This window comes from Tachypleus tridentatus, chromosome 4, assembly GCF_004210375.1.
Source record: "Tachypleus tridentatus isolate NWPU-2018 chromosome 4, ASM421037v1, whole genome shotgun sequence".
NCBI lineage: Eukaryota > Metazoa > Arthropoda > Merostomata > Xiphosura > Limulidae > Tachypleus > Tachypleus tridentatus.
In genome coordinates, this window is record NC_134828.1 from 64,102,888 (window position 1) to 64,126,579 (window position 23,692).

Genomic DNA, 23,692 nt, shown 5'->3' on the forward strand with positions numbered 1-23,692 from the left:
GGGATATAAAAATTGCAATATTTTGCTATTAAACATTAAAAAAAAGAGAGAAAACAACAAATGTATTTTTACGTATTATACAGTCTGGTCCAAAAGTTAGTTATTCAGAGCTGTATACCAATTCTACGTTTTCGTAAAACGCGAAAGTGTATGTAAACAATAGGTAAGTACAGCACACGTAATAGCAAAGAAAGAACGAGTTTTTATGCTAAACCTCGCACGCTATCTACACATATGAAACTTAAGTGCAAGTTAATTTTTTTGGACTAGTCTGTCTTTTACCTCGCCTTTTTTTCGGACCAAAATAAATTGGAAATAATTTTAATTATCAAAAATATCACGTTGAAAAATAATGCCAGTTTGGCAACATATGCCACTAATAATGGTGATATTACGTGTTTTTTTAAATATAACAAGTGAGAAAACTGACTGTGTAAGAAGATAATTCAATGATAATTAATGGAACAGGTGTGTCAGAATGAGATTTGATCAAGTATTTCAACGGTAGTAATTGATAGATAAGCAAAGTTAACTTACATGTAGTGAAATATAAGCACTAGGTGCAAAGTCTTTCCAGTGGTAACGAAAAGTATTTTTATACAAAACAATATCGATCATATAAGCAAGTAGTTCTAAAAGTTATAATTTTTGTCTGATGTGATAAATCATAAAATCCCTATGAACCTCCGAGTACTTTAATCGTGTGAAAGTTTCAGTGAGGGACTAGTTATGGTTACAAATAAACGTGAGCTGTTTATAAAGGTTTTACTGTCAACAACTATTTTAAATGAATTTTATCTATTGAGCTGTAGATAACAATTGATGTCTCGAAAAATTATTGTATCGAGTTTTTGAAAATTTCTATTTAAAGCAATTTATTTAATAGTTTTAAAACAGTTTTTACGTAGATGCGATCAGAATAAAAGAGAAATAGTGTGGTTGTAATATCAGTTATTATTTTTAACATAAAAATAATGTTTTGTAACATTACAAAACAAAAAAGAATAATGTCAAATATGCGCACTAGATGGCACTTTTAAACAGCAAACGATACTGTGCGATCAAAACGTGTGGCAAGAGTTGCCATTAAGATTGAGGAAGAAGAGAGAGCAAATATTCTAGGACGTTTTATAAGAAAACGTGTTTCTTCTAATTAATTAAAGAATAAACTATGTTTTGCTTGTCAACATTAGACGAGGTGCGCTTTAAAGATAGAAAAGGAAATTTCATTTCAGTCATTCCAGTTTCTGTAGAGTTTGGCAAACTACTTAGAGAGGAGAAAAATACTCGAAACTCAAGTGCTTTCAGCGGCTGGAAAAAACATACATATAGGTTAAATGAAGATCAGGTAGGCATATTTCATTCTCATATTACTAACTTTATTGTATGTAAGTATATATATAATCTTGATCAAAAACTAAATAAAAATGACACATGTTAATTTACTTCTCTGATACGTTTTTCAAAATAATTAAACATTTGTCTATATAAAAAAGATCGGTATTATAAAACATGAGACTCTAAAACTTAGATTTTTTTATTGATACAATAAATCTCAACATCAAAATTAGTTCAAAATTAGTCTATAAGTACTGTACACACATATACACACACAAGTCCTCCAGTGCCACAGCGCTATGTTTGCAGATATACAACGCTAGAAACCGCGTTTCGATACCCATGGTGGGCAGAGTACAGATAGCCTATTGTGTAACTTTGTGCTTAATTACAAACAAACACACGCATTATTAATTTATAACAAATTAATTCCTTGTACATAAATTCCTGATGAAATTAAGAGGAAAAAGTTTTAATTACTGACAGAAGAATTGCTTCGAAAATAAAAATTTAAACACTGAGTTAAGTTAGTTTCTGAAACTCATGCTTATTGCATTTATAGCTAAATTAGAACGGTGTAAATTAAAAAGCTTTGGATACAATTGGTTACAGTTTTATTTAATAATCAATAATTCAATAGCTCTTTTTTCACCACAATAGCTCTTTGTCACCAAGTTAGTTTTGTATAAAATTCTTCATAAGCTAATGAAAATATTAATTATAAACATATACAAATTTGCCTACCTGAACATATGCCGCAGTGCTGTTACCTAGTGACTACTAGTGTAAACTAACTACATACCAAGTTTTGAGCTTTCCGGATTATCTCGAAGACTGTCCAGTGTTTTAAAACAATATTGATAATTCTGAAAAGCTCTGATAATAACTAAACTAATTGTTAAATGTTTCTTTACGAATATAATTACGTATTTATTAATATATATATATCCTTGTTTTTTTTTAATAGCAGGTAATGTGTTTACGTTGTTGTACATACAGTGTTTATTGATTTCTAATAAATCACTCATATTCACACTTCAGGCTGTATTTAAAACAAATGACACTGTTAATTGGCGAATGCTTAATGATCGAACCGTTCACATTTTTCACCATAAATATTTAATATTACGTAGAGGTATTTACTTATAACCATATTCTTTATCATTATGGTTTGTTTGTATGTTTTGTTTTGTTTTTAATTTCTCACAAAATTCCACGAGTCTACCAGAATAGAAGGAATTTAGTTAACGAATCAACTATTTTCTAAGTACTTTATTTTGTTTTACATTTTTCTAAGTTGACATACAAGAAAAAATGTGAACAAATCTACAATTATTATTTTTTTTGTAAGCTTCCGTTTTAATTTTGTAATTAGTGTTTACATCACTTTGGACTCGAGCCTTACATATACACAATGCTCCCACCAATATTTGAACAATAAAGTAAATGTTTATAAAACTTAATTTTAATGCGATTTTTGTTTGTTTGGAATTAAGCACAAAGTTACACCATTGGTTGCATGTGCTAAGCCCACCACGGGTATTGAAACCTCGTTGCTAGCATTGTAAGTCCACATACATGCCCCTGCGCCACTGAATATGAAATTTCATATCTTCATATAAAACTGGCATTATTTTTTATATTCTTTATTTATTTATTTTTAATAAACAAGATACTGTCTAATATCATTTACATATCTAATTACATTTTTATTTTTCTGTGCTTTATTTGTTATTAAATATCCTCCAAATAAGGAATGTACATCTTTCGAGTGCACTAAAAGTACAATATTTCGTATCTTTGTGTTTTAACGACTTATCAAACCTGCTTCTTGTTCCCTTAATTATTAATAAATACACAAATGAAAATTTCTAATTTTATGAAGTTGTTAATTCATTATTATAAATGTATACAGTTAAATACTTTGCAGTGAGCCCTACATAACAACTTATACGCGCTCTGTTCACCGTGGTTTCGAACCCCGAATATTAGCGTTATATGTTCGTAAACGTACAATTCACCCACCGAGTGACGTAGATGAACCAACACCTTAATTTCATCATCCAAATAGATTGAAATGTAACAGCATATCCATAAGTTTGATGACAGGCTAATTTAGATTACATAAACAGGTGATAATAAGGTAGCCCTCATAAATCAAAGTTGGTAACAATTAATAAAGTTTAGGAACTAAAGCATGAGTTTTTGTGGCACACGAACCCACTTAGGTGTGAACAAAATATCGATGGACATTTGTAGAATTAACAAGGAATAATATTTCACTTTATTGTTTTTAATTAAAGTTCTGGTCACGCTGTCTTAGATCAATTAAATGAACTGTTTCTTTCAGCAAGTTTTAGGGTATAACATTTGATGCATAGTATATGTGACCCATTAATTTTAGTTATTTTTAGAACCGTTTCAATCAAAACGCGTGCCATACCTTGGGGTAATCACAGGATCAATTTATATGATAATTAACGTGTCAGTCATACAACAATAAAAGTTTTATACTCAAAGAATCTGGTTTTCATTATACTAATATAAGGAACATCATTCGAAAACAGATTTATTTTCATTTCTATTCTATATTATTCCTTTTAGACATACAGTTAGGAATATGCATTTTAAAACTTCACTTGTGTGACAGGAAAGTGTTATGGTAATCATGGTAACGAAATGTTTATGAATAATTTATAACACATACAAACAAATATGTCCTAGCTCAAATAGCTGCATCAGGTAGTAACAAAATACCCGAGAAAAAAAAGAGAGAAAACTATTGGATTGGACGACCTCTGTAGTTTATCTAGTTTTTCAAACAGATGTCTAAAGAGAATTGTTTTTTTATATCGATTCTGAATGAATAGTTGTTGCAACTTTCTGTAAGGTCAACCTGAAAGGCTGTTTAAACTACTCATCCATCGTACTAAACTCATCTCTTTCAGCACATAAAAAATGAAATTCCTGGTTTACTCCAGAAAGATTCAGAAACAGAAGACTAAACAGAAGAGACAGGGGTAGAGAGTTGATAGTATTTATGGGGTATTCGAATTATCTTAAATCAAGACCCATCTGAGTAGCTTGACAATTTTCTTTGACCAAAGATCAATTGTTCTATAACTTAGCTTGACCTATTAACCACTTACTCTTACGTTTTTATTATTTAACTTCACTCAATAATTACTGTTATGTATTTATTGTTTATTGAACTTGACCTTCCATACAACTACTGTTACGTGGTAACTATTTAATATAATATTTTGTTCATTTTCTTGTTTTGAGTATTATTCACCTTGACCTATTAATCATTTTCTGCTAAGCAGTTAAGTTCATGTTCTTCACCTTATATCAGATCTTTGCTTTCGGCGGAGTTTCTTGATCAATCATTTCAGGCTAAGAAAACCTAAAACTCATTATGTCTACATTAGTTTTGCTGGTTTTTAATCACTAAGAAAACATGAAAGTTGTGCAGAAAGAAAAAGGAAAGGCAAATATAAGATTACCTTGCCATACTTACGATACCGTTGTATTTTCACATACCTTGGATAATCACAATATTGGTATTTATTGGTTAATATAATGATATGCATTTGTTCGCATTTAACCTAATTGTTATTTCTCTGATTATTTTCTGTTGTTTTTTTTTTCAAACACGTTTTCAATATAATATTTCTAACACGATGTTTCTTATCATTTTAAAGTGTTATGCTTAGGGAGGATTGACTCAGATCCGGATGGATTAATAAATGTTCAAAACAAAGCCATATTCAGATTAACCTAACTGGTTTAGTTTCGATTTACCGTAGTGATAAGAACATTTTGAGTCCTTTACATGTTATCTCACTATAATTAGGGAAAACGTATGTCTGCCCGTTATGGTTGCACCTAACTGAGCCATTTTTGTCTCCATACCGTCAGTTCTATGTAGTTCTATCTCGGATACGGAAGTTTTGTAGACAGTGTTTCCTATATAAATTCGATAGTCCTTAGTTTTAGACTGTGCATTGAAATAACTCAGTTCTGCATAGTATGTCGAATTTCCACAAGTTCTGTTAGCATAATAAGATAACTTGGGAAAACATTTATTTTTCTGTCTGTCAATTACTTTCGAATGCTAAAGAGAACAGAAAAAGAAATACGCAAAAAAAGGATGACTGTTAATTTGTGGGTGTACGAGTTGTTAAAGTTTAACAAAAAACCTTTGTCTACTGTAAGTGTTTAAATCATACTTTTGATATAATGCTGAAGCATCAAGAATATTTTTAATATCGAGTTTAAGAGAATTCTTTATGTTGTTAAATGTCAAGAAATACTGTTACATTTTTACAATCTGTAGAAAATGCACGTACTCTAACCATAGTTGAACATGTTTTTATTTGAGTTTTAAATAGGTTTGGTGTGTAATTTTCTAAATTTTTGTTTACAGACACAATGCTTTGTTCAATTCTGAGAATTTTGTTAACAAATGCAGAAATATGGACAACTAATTAAAACGATTGAAAGAGGAATGTTACAAAGTCATTCAGCTGTTAACAAGTGCATAAACATGTACAACTTATTAAAACTTTTGAAGGAAGAATGTTACAAAGTCATTCTTCTGTTAACAAGTGCAGAAATATGGATAACTAATTAAAACAATTGAAGAAGAAATGTTACAAAATTATTCTGCTGTTAACAAGTGCAGAAACATGAATAATTAATTAAAACCTTTGAAAGAGGAATGTTATAAAGTCATTCTGTTGTGAACAAGTGCAGAAACAGGGATAATTAATTGAAAGTTTTAAAGGTGGAGAGAACATTCCCGGTATCAACTCTGCCGGAGACGATTTTTAGTTTTGAAAGAAGTTTTAGAAAGAGCATATCTTAATGGCCAAATATTCGATTTTGTGTGGTTAGATGGGAATGAGAAACGAGTGAAATGCCACAACTTTATCTTGAATTTTGAAATATTCTGTAGTTGAAATCTAAACATGAAAACAGTATACGAATTATAAAATTGGCGTTTAAAAATAGTAGTTTGAAGTTTCGTTCTTTTAAAATGCCTTTTAGTACTAAACTGATAGTGATTTAATTTTTGTTAGTTAAAAATGAATGCTCTGTTTACACTTTTGTTTCAAAAGGACTTTCAGTTTTTTCTTGTTTTTTCGGATTATTCAAGAAAAGTTAAACCTTTAAAAAATCTATCGTCACACACAAACACATATTAGACCAATAAATATTAAGTTATATCACGCTCGATAGTTGTGACGAGCACATCACAGATTTCCCATTGTGTAGCCTTTCGACACACTTGCGATTATTTAGAACAGGGGTGTGCAACTTATTTTTCGTAGTAGCCACAACTGTGACTAATGAAAACAACGTTGGCCACACTATTAAAAAAATAAAAATGAAAGAATTGAAAGATGTTACTTTAATTAAAATAATTGTATTTCAACTAGCCTTTAATGTGAAAAATGATAGGGGTTTTCATCAACAAGTTTTGTGAAATTTGGCTTAATATCTATTCTCAATAAGCATCTTAGCTCTGCCTCTAAATTTCTGTCAGTAAGTCGAGATCTGTGTCTAGACTTGAGAAAATCTAGCGTATAAAATGTTGACTCACACACCCTTGGGAATCCAAACATGGAAATTATTTTGAAATTACTATCTTTAAATTTGGAAGACTCTCATTTATCAGAATAGTGAGCTATGTCTCTCTGATAGAACATTTTTGTTTACCTTTTATGTGTTCTACACTTTGTAGGGTAAGCATCTCGTCTTCAAATCTACACTTATCCACAAGAAGATTTAGCTTTAATCGTATAGACTGTGATTGCTTGCTTATTATTTTACCTCTTTCCTGAAGCTTCGTATTTAAATTATTCAAGTGAGCCATCATGTCGCATTTAAAGTGCAACCACACTGCCATGACAAAGTTTCAATTTCAGGGAAATTTTCAATCTTACTCTTTTCAACAAAATACTCCTTTATTTGAGGAAATAAGGAAGTAAATCGTTCCAAAACTTTTCTTCTACTTAACCATCTTACATTTGCAAAATCAGTAAGATCATCAAAAGTACAGTCACTGTTTTTCTTCAAAGACTCAACAATCTGTCGATGAATGAGAGAGCTTCCACTTCTAATATAATTCACAATTTTTACAACAATGTCCATCAAATTCTTCAATTCATCACTTTTAGACATCTGAGCACACAAATATTCCTGATGCAAAATGCAATGGAAAGATGGTAGCGTGAACTTCATATTATTTTCAATTAAATGCTGCTTCAAAAGAGACACAAATCCCAATTTCGCTCCAGTCATGGCAGGAGCACCGTCTGTTGTGACAGAAACCAGTTTTTTAAAATCCAGATTGAATTTTTTTTGACATTTCAAGAAATTTTTCAAAGCTATTTTTTCCACATGTTTGATCTCGTAATCCACAAAGACCAAACATTTCTTCCCTCACTGAAGTTACACATCGAACCCAAAATATCAACTGTGCAGTGCCACTAACATCTGTTGACTTATCTAGAGCTAAATAAAAATACAAACAGTCTTTTAGTTGTATAAGTAGCTGATTTTCTACGACTTTCGCTAACTCTACCATTTTGCGGGCCCCCAACTGGCTCAGCGTTATGTCTGCGAACTTACAACACTAAAAACCAGGCTTCGATATCTATGGTGAGCAGATCACAGATAGCCCATTGTGTAGCTTTGTGCTTAATTCAGAAAACAAACCATTATGTGGACAATTGTTATTCGACTTAATTGCAAATTATTTACCTTTTAAGAATATCATCTTTTATTTTTGAATCATAATTCTCCAACAAAGTTTCAATGACAACAATCAATATTTCATTCACTAGTTCAGCATCAGAAAGCGATTTCTTTTTTAAACTAGAATCTAAGCTACTTTATAATTAGCTAACGTAACTAGTTCTATCGATGATAAAAATCATTTCAGGCCTCCCTTTTGTTCATGAAGTTGTGCTTTCAGACGGCTAATTTCATTCATACGAATTTTGCTATCAGCTGGAAATTTTACATCAAATTCTTTGTGAAAATTGTTAAAGTGTTGCTTAAGGTTGTATACTTTATTATTCCTAAAAACTTTGTTACACAAAAGACAAACTGGCTTATTACTTGCTTCAATCACTACAAATTTCAACTCCCAACTTTCATTAAATTCTAGTTTCACGTTTTTCCAGTCACGCGTCATTCTATTTTCGGCAGTAATGTTAGAATCAATTAAAGTGTTTTTATTTTCTAAGTGTTCACCATCATCTGGATTCTTTTGTTTTCGAATCATCCACATTATGGGATTAAAACACTTGAAAGTTGCGCAATAAAAATATGTTTGCAAGCGCATACAAAACAACGCACCCTCGATAACAAACATTTAAACCAGACTGATGTTACAAAATGGGCGGTGCTTACGACAGTGATGATTTTTTTTTTGAATTTCGCACAAAGCTACACGAGAGCTATCTGTGCTAGTCGTCCCTAATTTAGCAGAGTAAGACTAGAGGGAAGGCAGCTAGTCATCACCACCCACCGCCAACTCTTGGGCTACTCTTTTACCAACGAATAGTGGGATTGACCGTCACATTATAACGCCACCACGGCTGAAAGGGAGAGCATGTTTGGCGCGACGGGGATGCGAACCCGCGAAAGTAATGAAGCGCGCGACATTAGCGATGACTTGAGACAGGGCAGTTGCTGATTACCAAATTTGCAATAAAAATAAACTATGTAAAAAGTTGATTCCTAAACTCGAGCTGGCTACAATTGTGCTATTTACTGGCCACATGTGGCCAGTGGCCATGGAGTTACCCACCCCTGATTTAGAATATTATGCTGGTATTCATAAAGACTTACAAAGAAACACTGTAGGGGAAAAGGTTTGTACAAATTATATTAAGAATTTTTTGTTACATTATACATCTCTTCGTCAGGGGTGAAAGCTTTGTTGATGTACTCGTTGATTATAATGGCTATCATTTTTATTGGAAAATCACTCTCACTCAGGGAACTTTTGATATTGTCACTACTTTTATTAATAGTTCTATATTACTGATAAGTGTACGCACTTTGTGTACCAAAATTCTAACAGGATTTTCCTAAATTTCTTTAGTATAAAGCTGTTATAATTGAAATATGAAACTGAAAACCTTTATGATGACACGGGTGTCTAACAACGGTAAATAAGTCTTTTGTTTTATAATGAATGTAATATTTATATGTTGTTTAATTAAGTAATCATGACACTTTTTTACTTGCTATTCATTCTCAAATACAATAAATGTATCATACACATATTTTTTATGATAATCGGACAATTGGTCACCTAAAATTAGGAATTATAACATTTAGACAACTAATAGGAGTCTTAAAACTTTAAAACTTCCTAATATATTTAAAATAACATTTTATGGTATAAATTAAACTAATAATGTAGTAGGTCAAGATCTGCTCCCTAGTGGCTCAGCGGTATGTCTGCGGACATAAAACGCTAAAAATTGGTTTCGATACCCGTGGTGGGTAGAGCACAGATAGCTCATTGTATAACTTTGTGCTTAATTCAAAAACAACAATAACAACATGTCAAGGTCTATACAGTTCATATAATGGAGTGAAGGATAGGTTTGAATTCACCTGGTCAGTTTTCTAACCATTTGTGTTCATGATAGCACGAAAACTAAACCATTTCTTCTTTGTCATTTAAGATTACATTTTTCTTGTTTTTTGTTTTAATTTTACGCAAAGCTACACGAGGACTATCTGCGCTGGCCGTCCCTAACTTAGTAGTGTAAGACTAGAGGAAAGGCAGCTAGTTATCACTACCCACCGCAAAATCTTGAGCTACTCTTTTACCAACGAATAGCGGGATTGACCCTTCATTTTATAATGCTCCCACGACTGAAAGAGCTAGCATGTTTGGTGTGACAGTGATTCGAACCCGTGACCCTCGGATTACAAATCGATTGCCTTAACCACCTGGCCATGCCGGGCTAGTCATTTAAGACCGACTAGATAAATTGGATTCTCGCCGAGTCCATCGATAGCAATAGTTTTACATGTTGTCGTATAATAACGTGCGAATGTGCATTGCTGTACCTTTTAGTCATTCATTTTCATTTTCTTCACAGCCTTAGCGTGCCCATTATCAGTCAAGGAATTTGTATTGTTGCATGAAAGATTTAATGTAAACTGTTGCTAAAGAAGATTTTCTTTATGGTTCCGTCAAATAATAGTAACCGTCAACTGATATATCGAATGTTGACATTACATAGAAATATTATAATGCCATGCTGTATTTAATGAAATAAACAATACGTATATAGTATTTTATGTAACTATAAACTTGAAAATTTAAATATATTTTATTTTTAATGGGTCTAATTATTTAAAGATTAATGTAAAATTTTCCTACACGTTGCTACATAACTCATGACACAAGAAATTCGAATTTTCAGGATTATTTTGCCCTGAACTAATGTTATCAGGGAAAGTCGTTAAACTAAGTCACGAAATTATATTTTTTACAGACAATTATCTTTCAATTAATCAAACTTTTCCACATACAAGAAATTTTTTGTTTAATCTGATCGTTTTTCTTCGTTTCTTTATCTTATGTGGAAAGGAAGTGGCAAAAATGCACGGTAATGTTGATAATCCATGTGAATTTAGCGACATCTTACGATAGGCATAGTTTATGAGATAATTCTATGATGACAATCAACAACAAAATCGTGGATACGTTAAAAGCATGATGTTCTTGCCTCGTGTACGTTTTGTAAATGGCTTATTTGTTTGTTTTGTTACGCACAAAAGGTTATTAGTACTCTGCTAACCACGGGTATCGAAATCCGGTTTCTTGCAGTATAAGTCCGCAGACATACCACTGTGCACAAGTATACTGTAAGAATAATTCTATAGGAAATCAATGAGGACTAATTAAATCATGGACACGAACTTAGTCTTGTAGAGACACAGACTTGATCAAAATGTTTGCATATTTTGTAACAAATAAGATAATAATTATTATTTAAGATTAAATATAAAATATATTTTCGTTATCAAACTGAAAAATACATATTACATTAAACATCTAAATATTTAATTTGTATACTGAGACAAGTTCTATGAACATCATGAACAATTTATTAGAACAGTAAATATGTGTGATTCAGCATTTCACCTCTCCATACAAAAGCATATATAATGATAAAATATAATATCAAATTATTATAAATAGCGTTTGTAAACTTATATCAGTTCATATTAAATATCAGTACTTGGTTGGTACTCTTTGTACTCTAATAACCTCCGCAAGGCGACGTTACATACTGTCTATGAGGTTATTGATGTAATTCACCGTGATTTCATCACAACTTGTCACTAGAAGGTACTGCGGATCGTGTATATTAGCTGATTTAGGGTCGAGGTTAGCAATTTTCTTTCTCCGTTCTGTACTATAGTTCTCAGTGGAATTACAACATAGAGACTTCACTTGTAGAATCTTTCTGGTCAAGATAACCCTGTACAATACGTTGTTACCTCACCAAACGTTTTGTATAAGCTTTGAATACTATAATAATATGTTATGCTCCAAATAAATTGTGTGAAAGTTACGACTTTTGTTTTAGTTGCCATAGCATCCCCTCCCACATATAACCAGACAAAGGACGGGTATCTCAGCTTGTTTATATATACATCTAATGTACATAACGTAGTTTCTGTATAAAGTTTGTAGCTTTCTTTGTATTTATATAACATAGGCTTCTTTACATATAAAGTGCATAATTTTATTTGTTTATTTTGTATATAGTCTATGTGTGTATAAAAATTGAGAAAAGAAGAAATTTTGGAAAGGCGCACAGGAAAGAATGTCTCGAGTGATGCTGAGAGAAATAATAATGCAAAGCCGGAAAAATAGAATATTAATTTATTTCTAAGCATTACAAAGTGTATACCATGGTCAGGGTGGCTTTGTAGGAAGAGGTAGTGGAAAAAGTGGTGGCGGTAGGGGTGCTTTCTCTTATCCGTTTACAACATCAATCTCATAATGTCTTTCCACAGTGTTTCACATTATAAATTAATTGACAACCATTAGCCACATAACTGTCTTACAGTCCGATGTTAAAAGATCACGGGCCAAAGTAAGAAGTGGGTATAACTCAAAAAACGGCTTTGCACTTCAGACTTATGGTGGTTATTGGAGTAGAAACTCCAGCTGAGTTTATGTACTATTAGAGTAGTGGCAGTCATTTTTTAATTGCATTCCTCCAAAATGAGCGCTGGCGCTCTTTGTGAGATACATTGTGAGATAACGTTTATGCGTCCTGTGCCTCTGTTTTGTTATGGAAAATTCAATGAAGCTTTTTGATGTAAGGACGTGGCGCCATCTGTGGATGTAACTAACTTTAACTTCCGTCAAAGGTAATAAATACTGAATAACATTTATATTGAAGGTAGAGAGGTTAAGAAAGTCCATTAACATGCTCCTTGTTCTAAACTATCATCCCACAAAGTTTGATTCATATTAGTCCAGCGACTTAGAAGCAGTTAGATAACACGCAGACAAACACACAGATTTTAGTAGTGCTTTAAATAGGTAGATAAAGTTATGAAGTTCTTTACATGTCATTTTTATTGGTTATATTCTATCCAAACTTTCTGAAGGTCCTTCAAGATAATTTTTTTCAAAGTTTTTTATCATTATCAGTCAACACTATAATTTCTTACATATAAACTTCCATAATCTGTAAAATATAGTAGTAGGTGTGTCCTATTACTTACAATAAGACTAATAACAATTTAAATCACATTCTTTTCCAATAAGAATTTGCTGCATTTCTTTGTTTGTTGTTAGCACAATGGACTATCTGTGCTGTGCCTGCTACGGGTATTAAAACATGTTTTTTAGTGTTATAAACTACTGGGGGAGACTTACCGCTGAACCATTAGGGGCGATTTGATTGTAATTCAGCCAGATTAACGAACTCTTATATTAAGGGAAGGGCCTCTTCTGTAGGGACGTGCGACAGAAAAAAAATATACATGTATATCAGAAATATTATTACACACACGTCTTATTAAAAACCCGTATCGGAGCAGTAAAACAACAACATAAGAAACTGTTATCTTACTAAGATACAATAATTCACATACTACGAACTAACTGTTCACAACTATTACACCAAAACAACACACTCACCACAATATAGAAAAAAGCTGTGTAACTTTATAGAGAGATACAACTGGTTCAAAAATACCTATATATATATATAATGATAATTTGGATTTAATTATTTGATAACGCGTACACTTGTATATTATGACCGATTATCTTTTCTGTAGATCTCATTAAAAACCAAAAATTTTGACTAATAATGTTTAATGCATTAGTCGTACACATAATTGTTTTGGCCGCATGACTTAGGAACCAAAATGTTTAAACGTCTTAAAAACAAGGATATATCGTTTCCTACGTCAAACGTGTTTACTCTTCATATTAGTGTTAGTTAAACCAAAAAGTATTCTGTTTCGTCTAGATATAATTGAAAAATTAAAGTGTTCCTCGAACCTCATTATCTACGAAATTTTCTGGGCTGTTTTTTTAGTTTAATGATAAAAATGTCTAAGTAGAAAATTTTTGTATTATCTACTTTCAGAATAAAATTCACCGTATTTTAAATAACACAAAACAGCGTTGTTTCTTAACTCTATATAAGATTGATTAACTCCACTGAAGAATAAATGTCTTTATTTTAAAAACGGAAAACATGCTAAACAATAAATATCACCTTTTACTTCTCCCGAAATTTTATTTTTTCTACTGCTGTAAGTGCAAGTTCAATTTTGCTTCTTTCAAAATGAAATAACATGTTATGAGAAATATTTACAATTACCTAAGAAAACAATAAAACAACATAAAAAGACATTGATATAATGGCTGCTTTACCATTTCAGTTTTCTGACTTTATCTTATAATGTATAACCTGTTGTCTTCTTATTTTATTTCTGATATTCTTTTCTAACGTATAACTCTTTCGTCAGTTGATCAACTAGTTTGTAAGTGAAGAGCTAGAACTGCTATCTTTTTGACTACTTTATGACCTTAGATTAGCGATATCCTCTTTGTAGCATTCATTATCCCGGTGTGGTCCATCTGTTACTTGTTTGTTTGTTGTCCTCCGCTCACTGCGGGTATCGAAACTTGATTTTTAGCGTTGTAAGCCAGCAGACCTTTCGCTGAGTTTCAGGATTCTACATCTTGCATTGTATTGAGTAATTTTATAGTTTTGTCTGTTATAGCCCTCAGTGTGAAAACTGACTAGAAATACTGGGTGAGATCAGACATTTTCTATATAAGACACAGAGGACGCCAGCATCAGTAGGATTTACTGCAGTATTGAGTTACATATTTTGTATGATTCACATGTTAATTAAGACCCTTTAACCAATAAGATCATGAACCCACAAGCAATGAAGCGCATAAAACAGATCAGAAAAATGTGCAGATATCGGCAGTTCTAGGGTTAAACTTTACACATATTGTAATATCCTGCGTATTACTCAGGCTCTATTTTTTGTTTGTGATTACATCTTGCTTACAAGAACTAAAAATAATTATATATATATATATATATATGATTATTAACTTTAAGTATAAATAACTTTGCTGTCTTCATGTAAAGATTTATATCAGCCAAACACGAGTTGAGATACACATTGATACATTTGTCGTATTCTGAAGTTGCAGCGTAAACCAACTGATCAACTGATGAAAAGGAAATAGAAGGTTCCATTAAGTACCTATACCTTGTTATTCAGACCTTTCACTTGTTTGTCAATAGCAGTACTGTAATTTAAATAAGACATCGCTCGTTTCTTTTTAATGTTCTAGTATGTTTGTTTTTTATTGATGTATAAAATGTTATTGTAAAACTAAATATAACCTGCTATTAAAATAATCCCAAATCACGTACAATAATATTTAAAAAAAGATGACCAAATAAAGAAACACTCTATACAGAATAAAGTTTGTTGTTACGTTTTAAGTTTGTTTTGATTTTTATTGTATACTTTTATAGTATAAAGTTTGTTGTTACGTTTTAAGTTTGTTTTGATTTTTATTGTATACTTTTATAGTATAAAGTTTGTTGTTACGTTTTAAGTTTGTTTTGATTTTTATTGTATACTTTTATAGTATAAAGTTTGTTGTTACGTTTTAAGTTTGTTTTGATTTTTATTGTATACTTTTATAGTATAAAGTTTGTTGTTACGTTTTAAGTTTGTTTTGATTTTTATTGTATACTTTTATAGTATAAAGTTTGTTGTTACGTTTTAAGTTTGTTTTGATTTTTATTGTATACTTTTCATTTCCTCAATTTGTTGGTTTTTTTTTATCTAGCTGGCCCCTCTTTCGGATTTATTTTACGCTACTGTGGCTTTGTACAGTACCTGCTTGAAGAAAGTGACGTTAACATCTATCTACAAGACAATATGCGCAGAAGGAGCTCGCACTTTTATTTTGTTGCGTGATAAACAAGGTAAAAGCTATATACTCGTCCTTTTCTTAAAATGCGCCTAAAATAGTTTTGTTTGTGTTTACTGCGAATAGAGAAATACTGTACTTTTGAAATCAGAATATCACAAATATCATGTATAGTCAAAAACAGCCCTTCATACACAAAGTAATAGCCAGGTGGTGAAGGCGCTCGACTTGTAATGTGAGAATCGCCGTTTCGAATTCCTCTCACACTATATATGCTCGTCTTTTCAGCGGTTACGGTTAATCCCACTATTCGTTAGAATAGCCGATGAGTTGGTGATGATGACTAGTTGCCTTCCCTCTAGTCTTATCCTGTTAAATTAGGGACGGCTAGCGGTGATAGCCCTCTTGTAGCTTTGCGCGAAATTCAAAAACAAACAAATACAAAGTATTAACTTAACTCTTGTACATATAAATTTTAACAAATAACATTAGGGCAAGTTTAGAATATCTTGATGATAAGTTAACACGTCTTTCTGATAATTAGATGCAGTGCTTAGAAGCTCCATGTTAATGGTATAAAGTATATCGTTCCTGCTAAATAGTTTTCCTGTTGACAAACAATTAGCTCTTCGTTTGCTTAAAGGACACAAGTAGCTAATTTACCATACTAAAGATATCTCTATTGTTCAGAAATAGTTACCTCTAAATTTGTACTGCGGATAGAACGGACGACAAAAAGGTAGCCACTTGATCCGACTGCTAATAACTGAATAACGGATTTGACTGTTACTCTTATAATTCAGTAACAGCTGGAATTGTAAGGCTTGTTTGGTAGCATCATATTTCGAAACCGATATCTTTTGACCTCCAGTTCGATGCGTTGACCAATATACCATGGTTGAGCTAATCGTGAAAAGATAGGGAACAACAAAAATAATAAATAGAACATTAAAGGTTAAAATATACTATTTGCACTGTTTGATTGCCTTAAAAATACACAATATGTTCAGCAAAATGATGTCATGATTCGCAGTTTAACATATATAAATTACTGATATGAATACTCAATGTCCATAGTTAAATCTCTGTAATATTTTTTTACATTGTAATTTATATTTTGGAATTAAAAGTATGAAATCAAAATATCTGAATATTTTACAAGGTCTAATGAAATTTCTTTTTTATTTTTTATGCTAAACCACTTGTATTTTGTTTTTATTCACATATCAATTGCTCAAATGGGTTAGAATAATAATTTGGTTTGTTCTTGAAATTTATAAATGAAAAAATGTTGCATAGCATCTACAGTGTGATATAATTAGTGTGTACCTAACATCAAAGTGCAGTTTCGTGACATGCGTGATTCATCCACACGGAAAAACGTAACAGTTGCAAACAACGCAATAATTGGCTCGACTTCTATTTATTTTTAAACCTCACAGGTTGAAATGATAAATTGATAAGAAAACCATATTACGAATAATTTCTTGTTAGCAGATTTTTAATTTAATTTCAAGCCACTCATAATCATGTAGAAATAACTTTCTTTTGTATAGGAGAATGGTTATTATGCAATCACAATTTTGAAAACAAGATGGATAACACTGCGCTTATTTTCTAATATTACTTTCGCAGTTTATTTTTTACAGCAATTTAATGATTTTTTTTACCCAAACTAATTATTTTTCTTTTTCTGCAATGGTAAAATGCTGACATCTGGCGATTTAACGGATTCCTAAGCCTCTAGTTGTTTGACGTTTATTTTTATTCATTTTTTACCAGTATATGCAACCCTTATAATCCAGTACAAATTACGTCTTCTTCTCTGACTTATTCAAAATTTGCTATTGAACAATTAAAATTCCATTTGTGTGTGTGTAGATTGGTTTAGAAGAGCAATGTTTACGTTGTTCTTTCTGCTTGTAAAACCATTCGTAGTTACTCTTATAACGTTAAAAATTAACTTTAGTAAAATTCGATTAAATTTTCATTTAAAAAATAAATTATTAGTTTTATGTCTGCACGAGATTTTGTGTCTATAGTAATTATTATGTGATTTCAATTATCAATTAACTTTATAATTATATACTATCAAAAACATGTAATTCATTTCGTTATCAGTTTATCGTATTTGAACAAAAGTAAAATACAACCTTAGAGTCTTGATGAATAATTTCTTTTTAAATTGTAGAGATTCTTCAAAAGTCGGAGAACTGTAGAACTGACAGCGAAATTGGTACGTATCGTTATCACACATGAACTCCGTCTCTGGTATAGCGGTTAAAGTTGTTTCCCGTGACGTAGTACATAAAATATAAATCTACGACGATTTTGGAACGTTAAAATCGATTAATCGTTTTCATAAAATCAAATCGGATAATCGTCGGCTATTTTGAATCCAGCATTAATTCAATAAAACATGGTGGTCTAGAAATGATCAAAACTATGATCAAGGGACAATTTAGTGAATATATTTTACTCTGTTCTAGAAACAATTTTCTTAATGGAATTATTCTTTAATTTACTGGATATTGTATTATCAGAATGAATGTTTAGAATGTAATTCAACGAGTACGACTCATTCCTGTTGTGAGTCACGTGACAATTAAGTATCACCGTAATTACTCAATATAATTAGATGTTTAATCATGTAAAGAAAATTTGTTTATATATTCAGGAATAAAGTTTCGTATTCAAACAAATTTATTCTTCCTGTTTGTGGATAGAAACGATTACCGATTTTATGATTTTGAAATCGATTTATCTGTATAATCTAATATTTCATTATCAGAATAATCGTAACAATCTTAAAAATATATCGTAATTTTACTTACAAAAAATAACCCTCAATACTTTTCCTTTGAATTTCTATATCTATTAATGGTCAATAAATTAAAGAACCCTCTAGTGGCAGAGAACTATGTTTGCGGACACACAACGCAGGAAATAGGGCTTTGATACTCATGGTGGGCATTGTACAGGTATCGTATTCTGTAGCTTTCTGTTTAATTACATAAAACAAATACATGAAAAAATTAAAATATAGTATAAAGTCTTAAATAAATGTTTCTAATATCATATGGTATCTATATAAATAGATAAGTCAGTCAAAGAAACACGCTATTTCAAAACATTAGAATAACATTTTAAATTTATTAATAATGGGCAATTGGCTAAATTTAGATAAATAAATTGATAAAACTATGGATAAGAACGTTTTAACTCATCCACAACTTTCTTGCATATTTATATTTATATTATTCTTGTTTATTTAATCTTAATAGAGTCTGGCTATTACTTTGAATATTTTACCAGTCAAATACTTTTCATTAATTTTAAATGCTCTAATTTGAAATGATAACAAAAATTACTGAACGGAAATTAAACAATACAAAATATGCAAGCAATCAGAAGTCACGCAAGTAAAAAACGAAAGTTTTCAAATTTCTTCGTGTTTTTGTTGGTTTTTTTCTGTTACATTTCGTCAGAGATTTAATAATAACTTCGTTAAAATTTAGATTACATATATTTTTATATAGATGCTATTTAGGTTCACATTTTTAATATCTAGAATAATTTAAACTATGATTTCGAACACATACATTAAAAGTGTTTTATTTTTTATTCTTAACAAAATAGCTGGAAGAATAAAAAAGGGGCTTTGGTAATGCTACAAACTAATTATAAACCAAAGATATTTGATTATGTCATAAAACTAGACATTTTAGGGTAAAGTTATTATTATCACTTTTTGCTCTTTCCAGGTTAGTTTTAATAATTTGAAATCTTGTGTCGGTTAATGAGTTTTATTTTAATTTTTTATTCCCAGAAGGTCTAAAGAGAAAAAAACTCAAAATTTAATATAATATGATAAGTTGTCTTGGGTGAAAAAAAAAAGTTTCGTATAGAAGTTTCGATAGTTTACTGAAAAAAAAACACGAAGTATATATCTGCTGAGAATAAACCAGATAAAATTAAGACAGACATGTTGAAACAATAACAATAAATGTTACTTAAAGGTTTGCTGCAGTATGGATAACTCTTTACTAGACATATAGTCCCTCCATTGGGAAAGCGGTAGTCTTCGAATTTACAACGCTAAAAATCAGAGGTTCGATTCTCCTTGGTAGACACAGCAGATACCTCGATGTGGCTTTGCTATAAGAAAAACAAACACACATTAGATGTATGGTTTTATGGAGAACTTTCTTTAACAATACTTCCTGATATCTTGTTGTTTGTATTTACTGTCTTGTCTTTAATAAAAATGCCCTGGTTTGGCCGCTTGACTCGCAAACGGAGGGTTGCAGGTTCTAAACCTTATTATTGAATATGGTCGCCCTTTTGTAGTTACAGCCAATCCTACTATTTGTTGGTAAAAAAAAAAAAGAAACCCAAGAGTTGGCAGTGTTGACTAGATGTTTTCCCTACAATTCTTAAATTAGAGACTAGCGAAGATAGCCTTTGTTAAATTCAAAGCAAATCAACCATACTTTAACAAAATGTCCGTCAAAATCAAGTTATACCAGTTTCATTTTTCCACGTGAAATTAGTGTTTTAAGTTTTAACTTATTTGTTTAAAGTGCAGTTTATAGTGTAGAGTTTGGTTTTAAATTAGTAAAATAAAATAGACAAGCAAAGTAGTCTCTGTTATATTTTTGGTATCAGGGTTAACTTAAGACAAAAAAAACTTCATGAGGTTTAACAAAAGAAACTTAAGGTGTTTAAAAAAACTTCTCAAGTGTTTCATAAGTTTTATTTTCATTTATGTACAATGCATCCTTTCTGTTCTCGATATATCAGTTTCCAAATAATAGAATATTTCAAACACCAATATAAAGACTATTTTGACAGTCAACAGTTTGTTTGTTTTTTGAATTTCGAGCAAAGGTACATGAGATCTAAATACGTTAGCCGTCCCTAATTTAGTAGCGTAAGAATAGAGGGAAGGCAGCTAGTCATCACCACCCACCATGTGTGCTTTTCTTTTACAAATGAATAGTGGGATTGACCGTCACATTATAACGCCTCCACGGCTGAAAAGGCGCGCATGTTTGGTGCGACGGGGATGCGAACCCTCGACCCTCTGATTACGAGTTGCACGCCTTAACCCACCTGGCCATGCCAGGCTCAACGTCAGTGTAAAAAGCCTGTTTGGAAAAAATAGATAACACATAACTGCTTCAGTGTTGATATTAAAAAATTTTTGAGGCATTAAAAATAGCAAAACATTTACAAGTACCTGTAGGTTGTATCAATCAAATTTTATTTAATATATCCACGATTCTTTTAAATGATTCAAGTGAATCAAGTGCACTTAAATATTCTAAAGGAAAAAAAAAACATCGTAGCTTCCTTTTATGAAAATGGAAATTGTTATTTTTTTCTTATTGTTGTTGGTATTAACAATGCCAGTTTTAATACTGTGAATTACTAATTAATTAGTCCCCTGCTAAAAGAGCGGTAAGTCTAAGGGATTTACGAGGCTAAACTCAAGGGTTTTTTCCCCTCGGAGGACACATCAGTTAAACAGATGTGGCTTTGCTATAAGAAAATACACACACACTTCTGTATTAGATATTGTATAATAAAAGATATATGACGTGCTGCTAATGTGTTAATCAGATTTCTACATTGCTATGCTAATTAATGTACTCTAATATCACACACACAGAACAAGTGTCCTACAAATGGTTTGACAAGGTTGCAACACAAACTATAACACAAAATAGTTTAAACAAGACATAAGTAATAATCAGATCCAGCCTAACTGCTGCTATAAAATTCACCATCTCTCCATTATCACTCAGATAAATATTACACTATGTAACACAAAGTTTGTTCCTGGATAGAATGTGTTATTTCTTAATTGCTTGTGTTGTATAAGTACAGAAAATGGCCATTATTCTCTTCAAACTTTGCTTTTGTGACCTGGATAATGAAATTTAGAAATTAACCTATTTTCTATGTAAAAACGGGCAAATTTGCACATTTTTATTTACATAAGGTCTGAATAAAACAACATACAAATCAAGATTTACACGTATTTATACAAAAATAACAAAAATAAAGATATACCAAAATGTATAGAACTGAGTAGTTTTTGAGATTTGCGACTGTAATGTAAATCACTTTCTCGTATCAGCCCCAAATATAGTCCCCCATCATATTTTTGTTATACCCTCCTTGGTAGCGGTGTTCAAAGTCTAGTATATCTTGATGGAAGCGCTCGCCTTGCTCCTCTGTGTATGCTCCCATGTTCTCCTTGAATTTATCAAGATGAGCGTCAAAGATATGGACTTTCAGGGACATCACGCAGCCTATTTTGCCGTAGTTCTTTATCATAGCCTCACGCTGTTCCACATAACTTTCGGCCTTGTGATTGTCCAAGAAACCTCGAACCACTGCAACAAAACTGCCCCAAGCTTTTTTCCCTTCCTACTGAGCTTCTTGAGGAATTATGTGCACTCCAGAATCTTTATTTGTAGTCCAATGAAGACATCAGCTTTTTTACCTTTGCCTCAGACAGCTTAGGGAAGAAGTCTGGAAGGTACTTGAAGGCTACAGACTCCTCATCAAGAACTGTGACAAATTGTTTCATAAAAACCAATTTTATCTGCAATGGTGGAAACAACACCTTCTGGAGGTCCGCTAGGGGCTCACATTTGACATTGTGCCTCCCCACAGAGAACTAGGTCTGTTGTGACCAGTGCTTCCTGTTGTAGTATGCTGCGGTGTCCCTGCTGTCCCAAAGGCAAAGATAACAGGGAAACTTGGTAAAACCTCCTTGTAGACCCGTCAGGAATGCCACTATTTTAAATTCTTCGTTAACTTCCCAGCCATACTCATCATGGCTTCTAGCAAGGTCTTGACGCTGTTTTATTCCTCTTTTACAGAGTACTTTTTCGCTCTTGTCTTTATAAATTGGCCACATATATAGCAGAATGCTTCTGGAGAATGCTTGCAACTTCTTGATGCCATCTCTAATCAAATGAGATAGGTTTATGTGTTCACTTAGGCAGCTAGAACTAAACTGAAGTGGTGAGCCCCTATATATATGTGTATATATATATATATATTACTATGGAAAGTTCTAGAAAATTCTTGAAAGTTCTACAACATTTTAGAAAATTCTTGAAAATTCTATATCAGCTACTCAGCACTGAATTTACCTAGAATGTTCTGGAAAATGGGTAAATTTGAAAATTTCAATCCTCAGATCGCAAAAGCAAAGTTTGAAGAGAAAAATAGGTCTTTTCCATTTACTTTAGGCATAAGCAATTGGGAAATAACACTTTCTCCCCAGGAACAAGAAAAAGCAAAAATTTTGTTACATAGCGTAATTCATTTACACTCACATATTCGTCTAAAGTTATTTAAACGTGCAATAAAATTATGAACCTCCTACTACATTAGAATGTTAATATTTCCAGGTGTTTTGAGCCAATGTTAAGAATCAAAGGAAAATGTTGTTTTTGTTATACTGTTCAACAGTTTTATGTCTGCTGAATTTTCATGGTGATTCTTCTGCACAGTATTTATTAAATTTTTAGTCGATGTAAAGGTTTGGAAACGAACAAATGGAAATCCAGGACATAAACTTGTGCAGAGTATCTTACTGTAATAGAACTCTTGCTTAAATGATACTGTAAAAACATTTTTATTACGCGAAGTGCAAGTCCCAACTTCGAGAGTTTTTATCTTGTATGCATGTACACTTGCAATAGGGGTTACAATTTTCCTATTTCGCCTCCGATTCCTGTCACAGAGAGCTTTATTTTTCTCCATTATCAGGGTACAGATACGACGTCATGAATATAATACGCGCAGAACTAATGCATTGGCGTTATCTATGTAAATATA

General features: G+C 31.7%; 1 protein-coding gene across 1 annotated transcript in view; it reads left to right on the forward strand.

The window, feature by feature from the left end:
- Positions 1-1,103: 1,103 nt before the first annotated feature.
- LOC143248137 (uncharacterized) overlaps positions 1,104-23,692 on the forward strand; it is a 41,152-nt gene continuing 18,563 nt past the window's right edge. Inside the window, exons 1-3 of the mRNA XM_076496570.1 lie at positions 1,104-1,348; positions 15,746-15,884; positions 18,021-18,065. Coding sequence (XP_076352685.1) covers positions 1,172-1,348; positions 15,746-15,884; positions 18,021-18,065 — 361 coding nt within the window. The 5' untranslated portion in view covers positions 1,104-1,171. The remainder of the gene's footprint in view (positions 1,349-15,745; positions 15,885-18,020; positions 18,066-23,692) is intronic.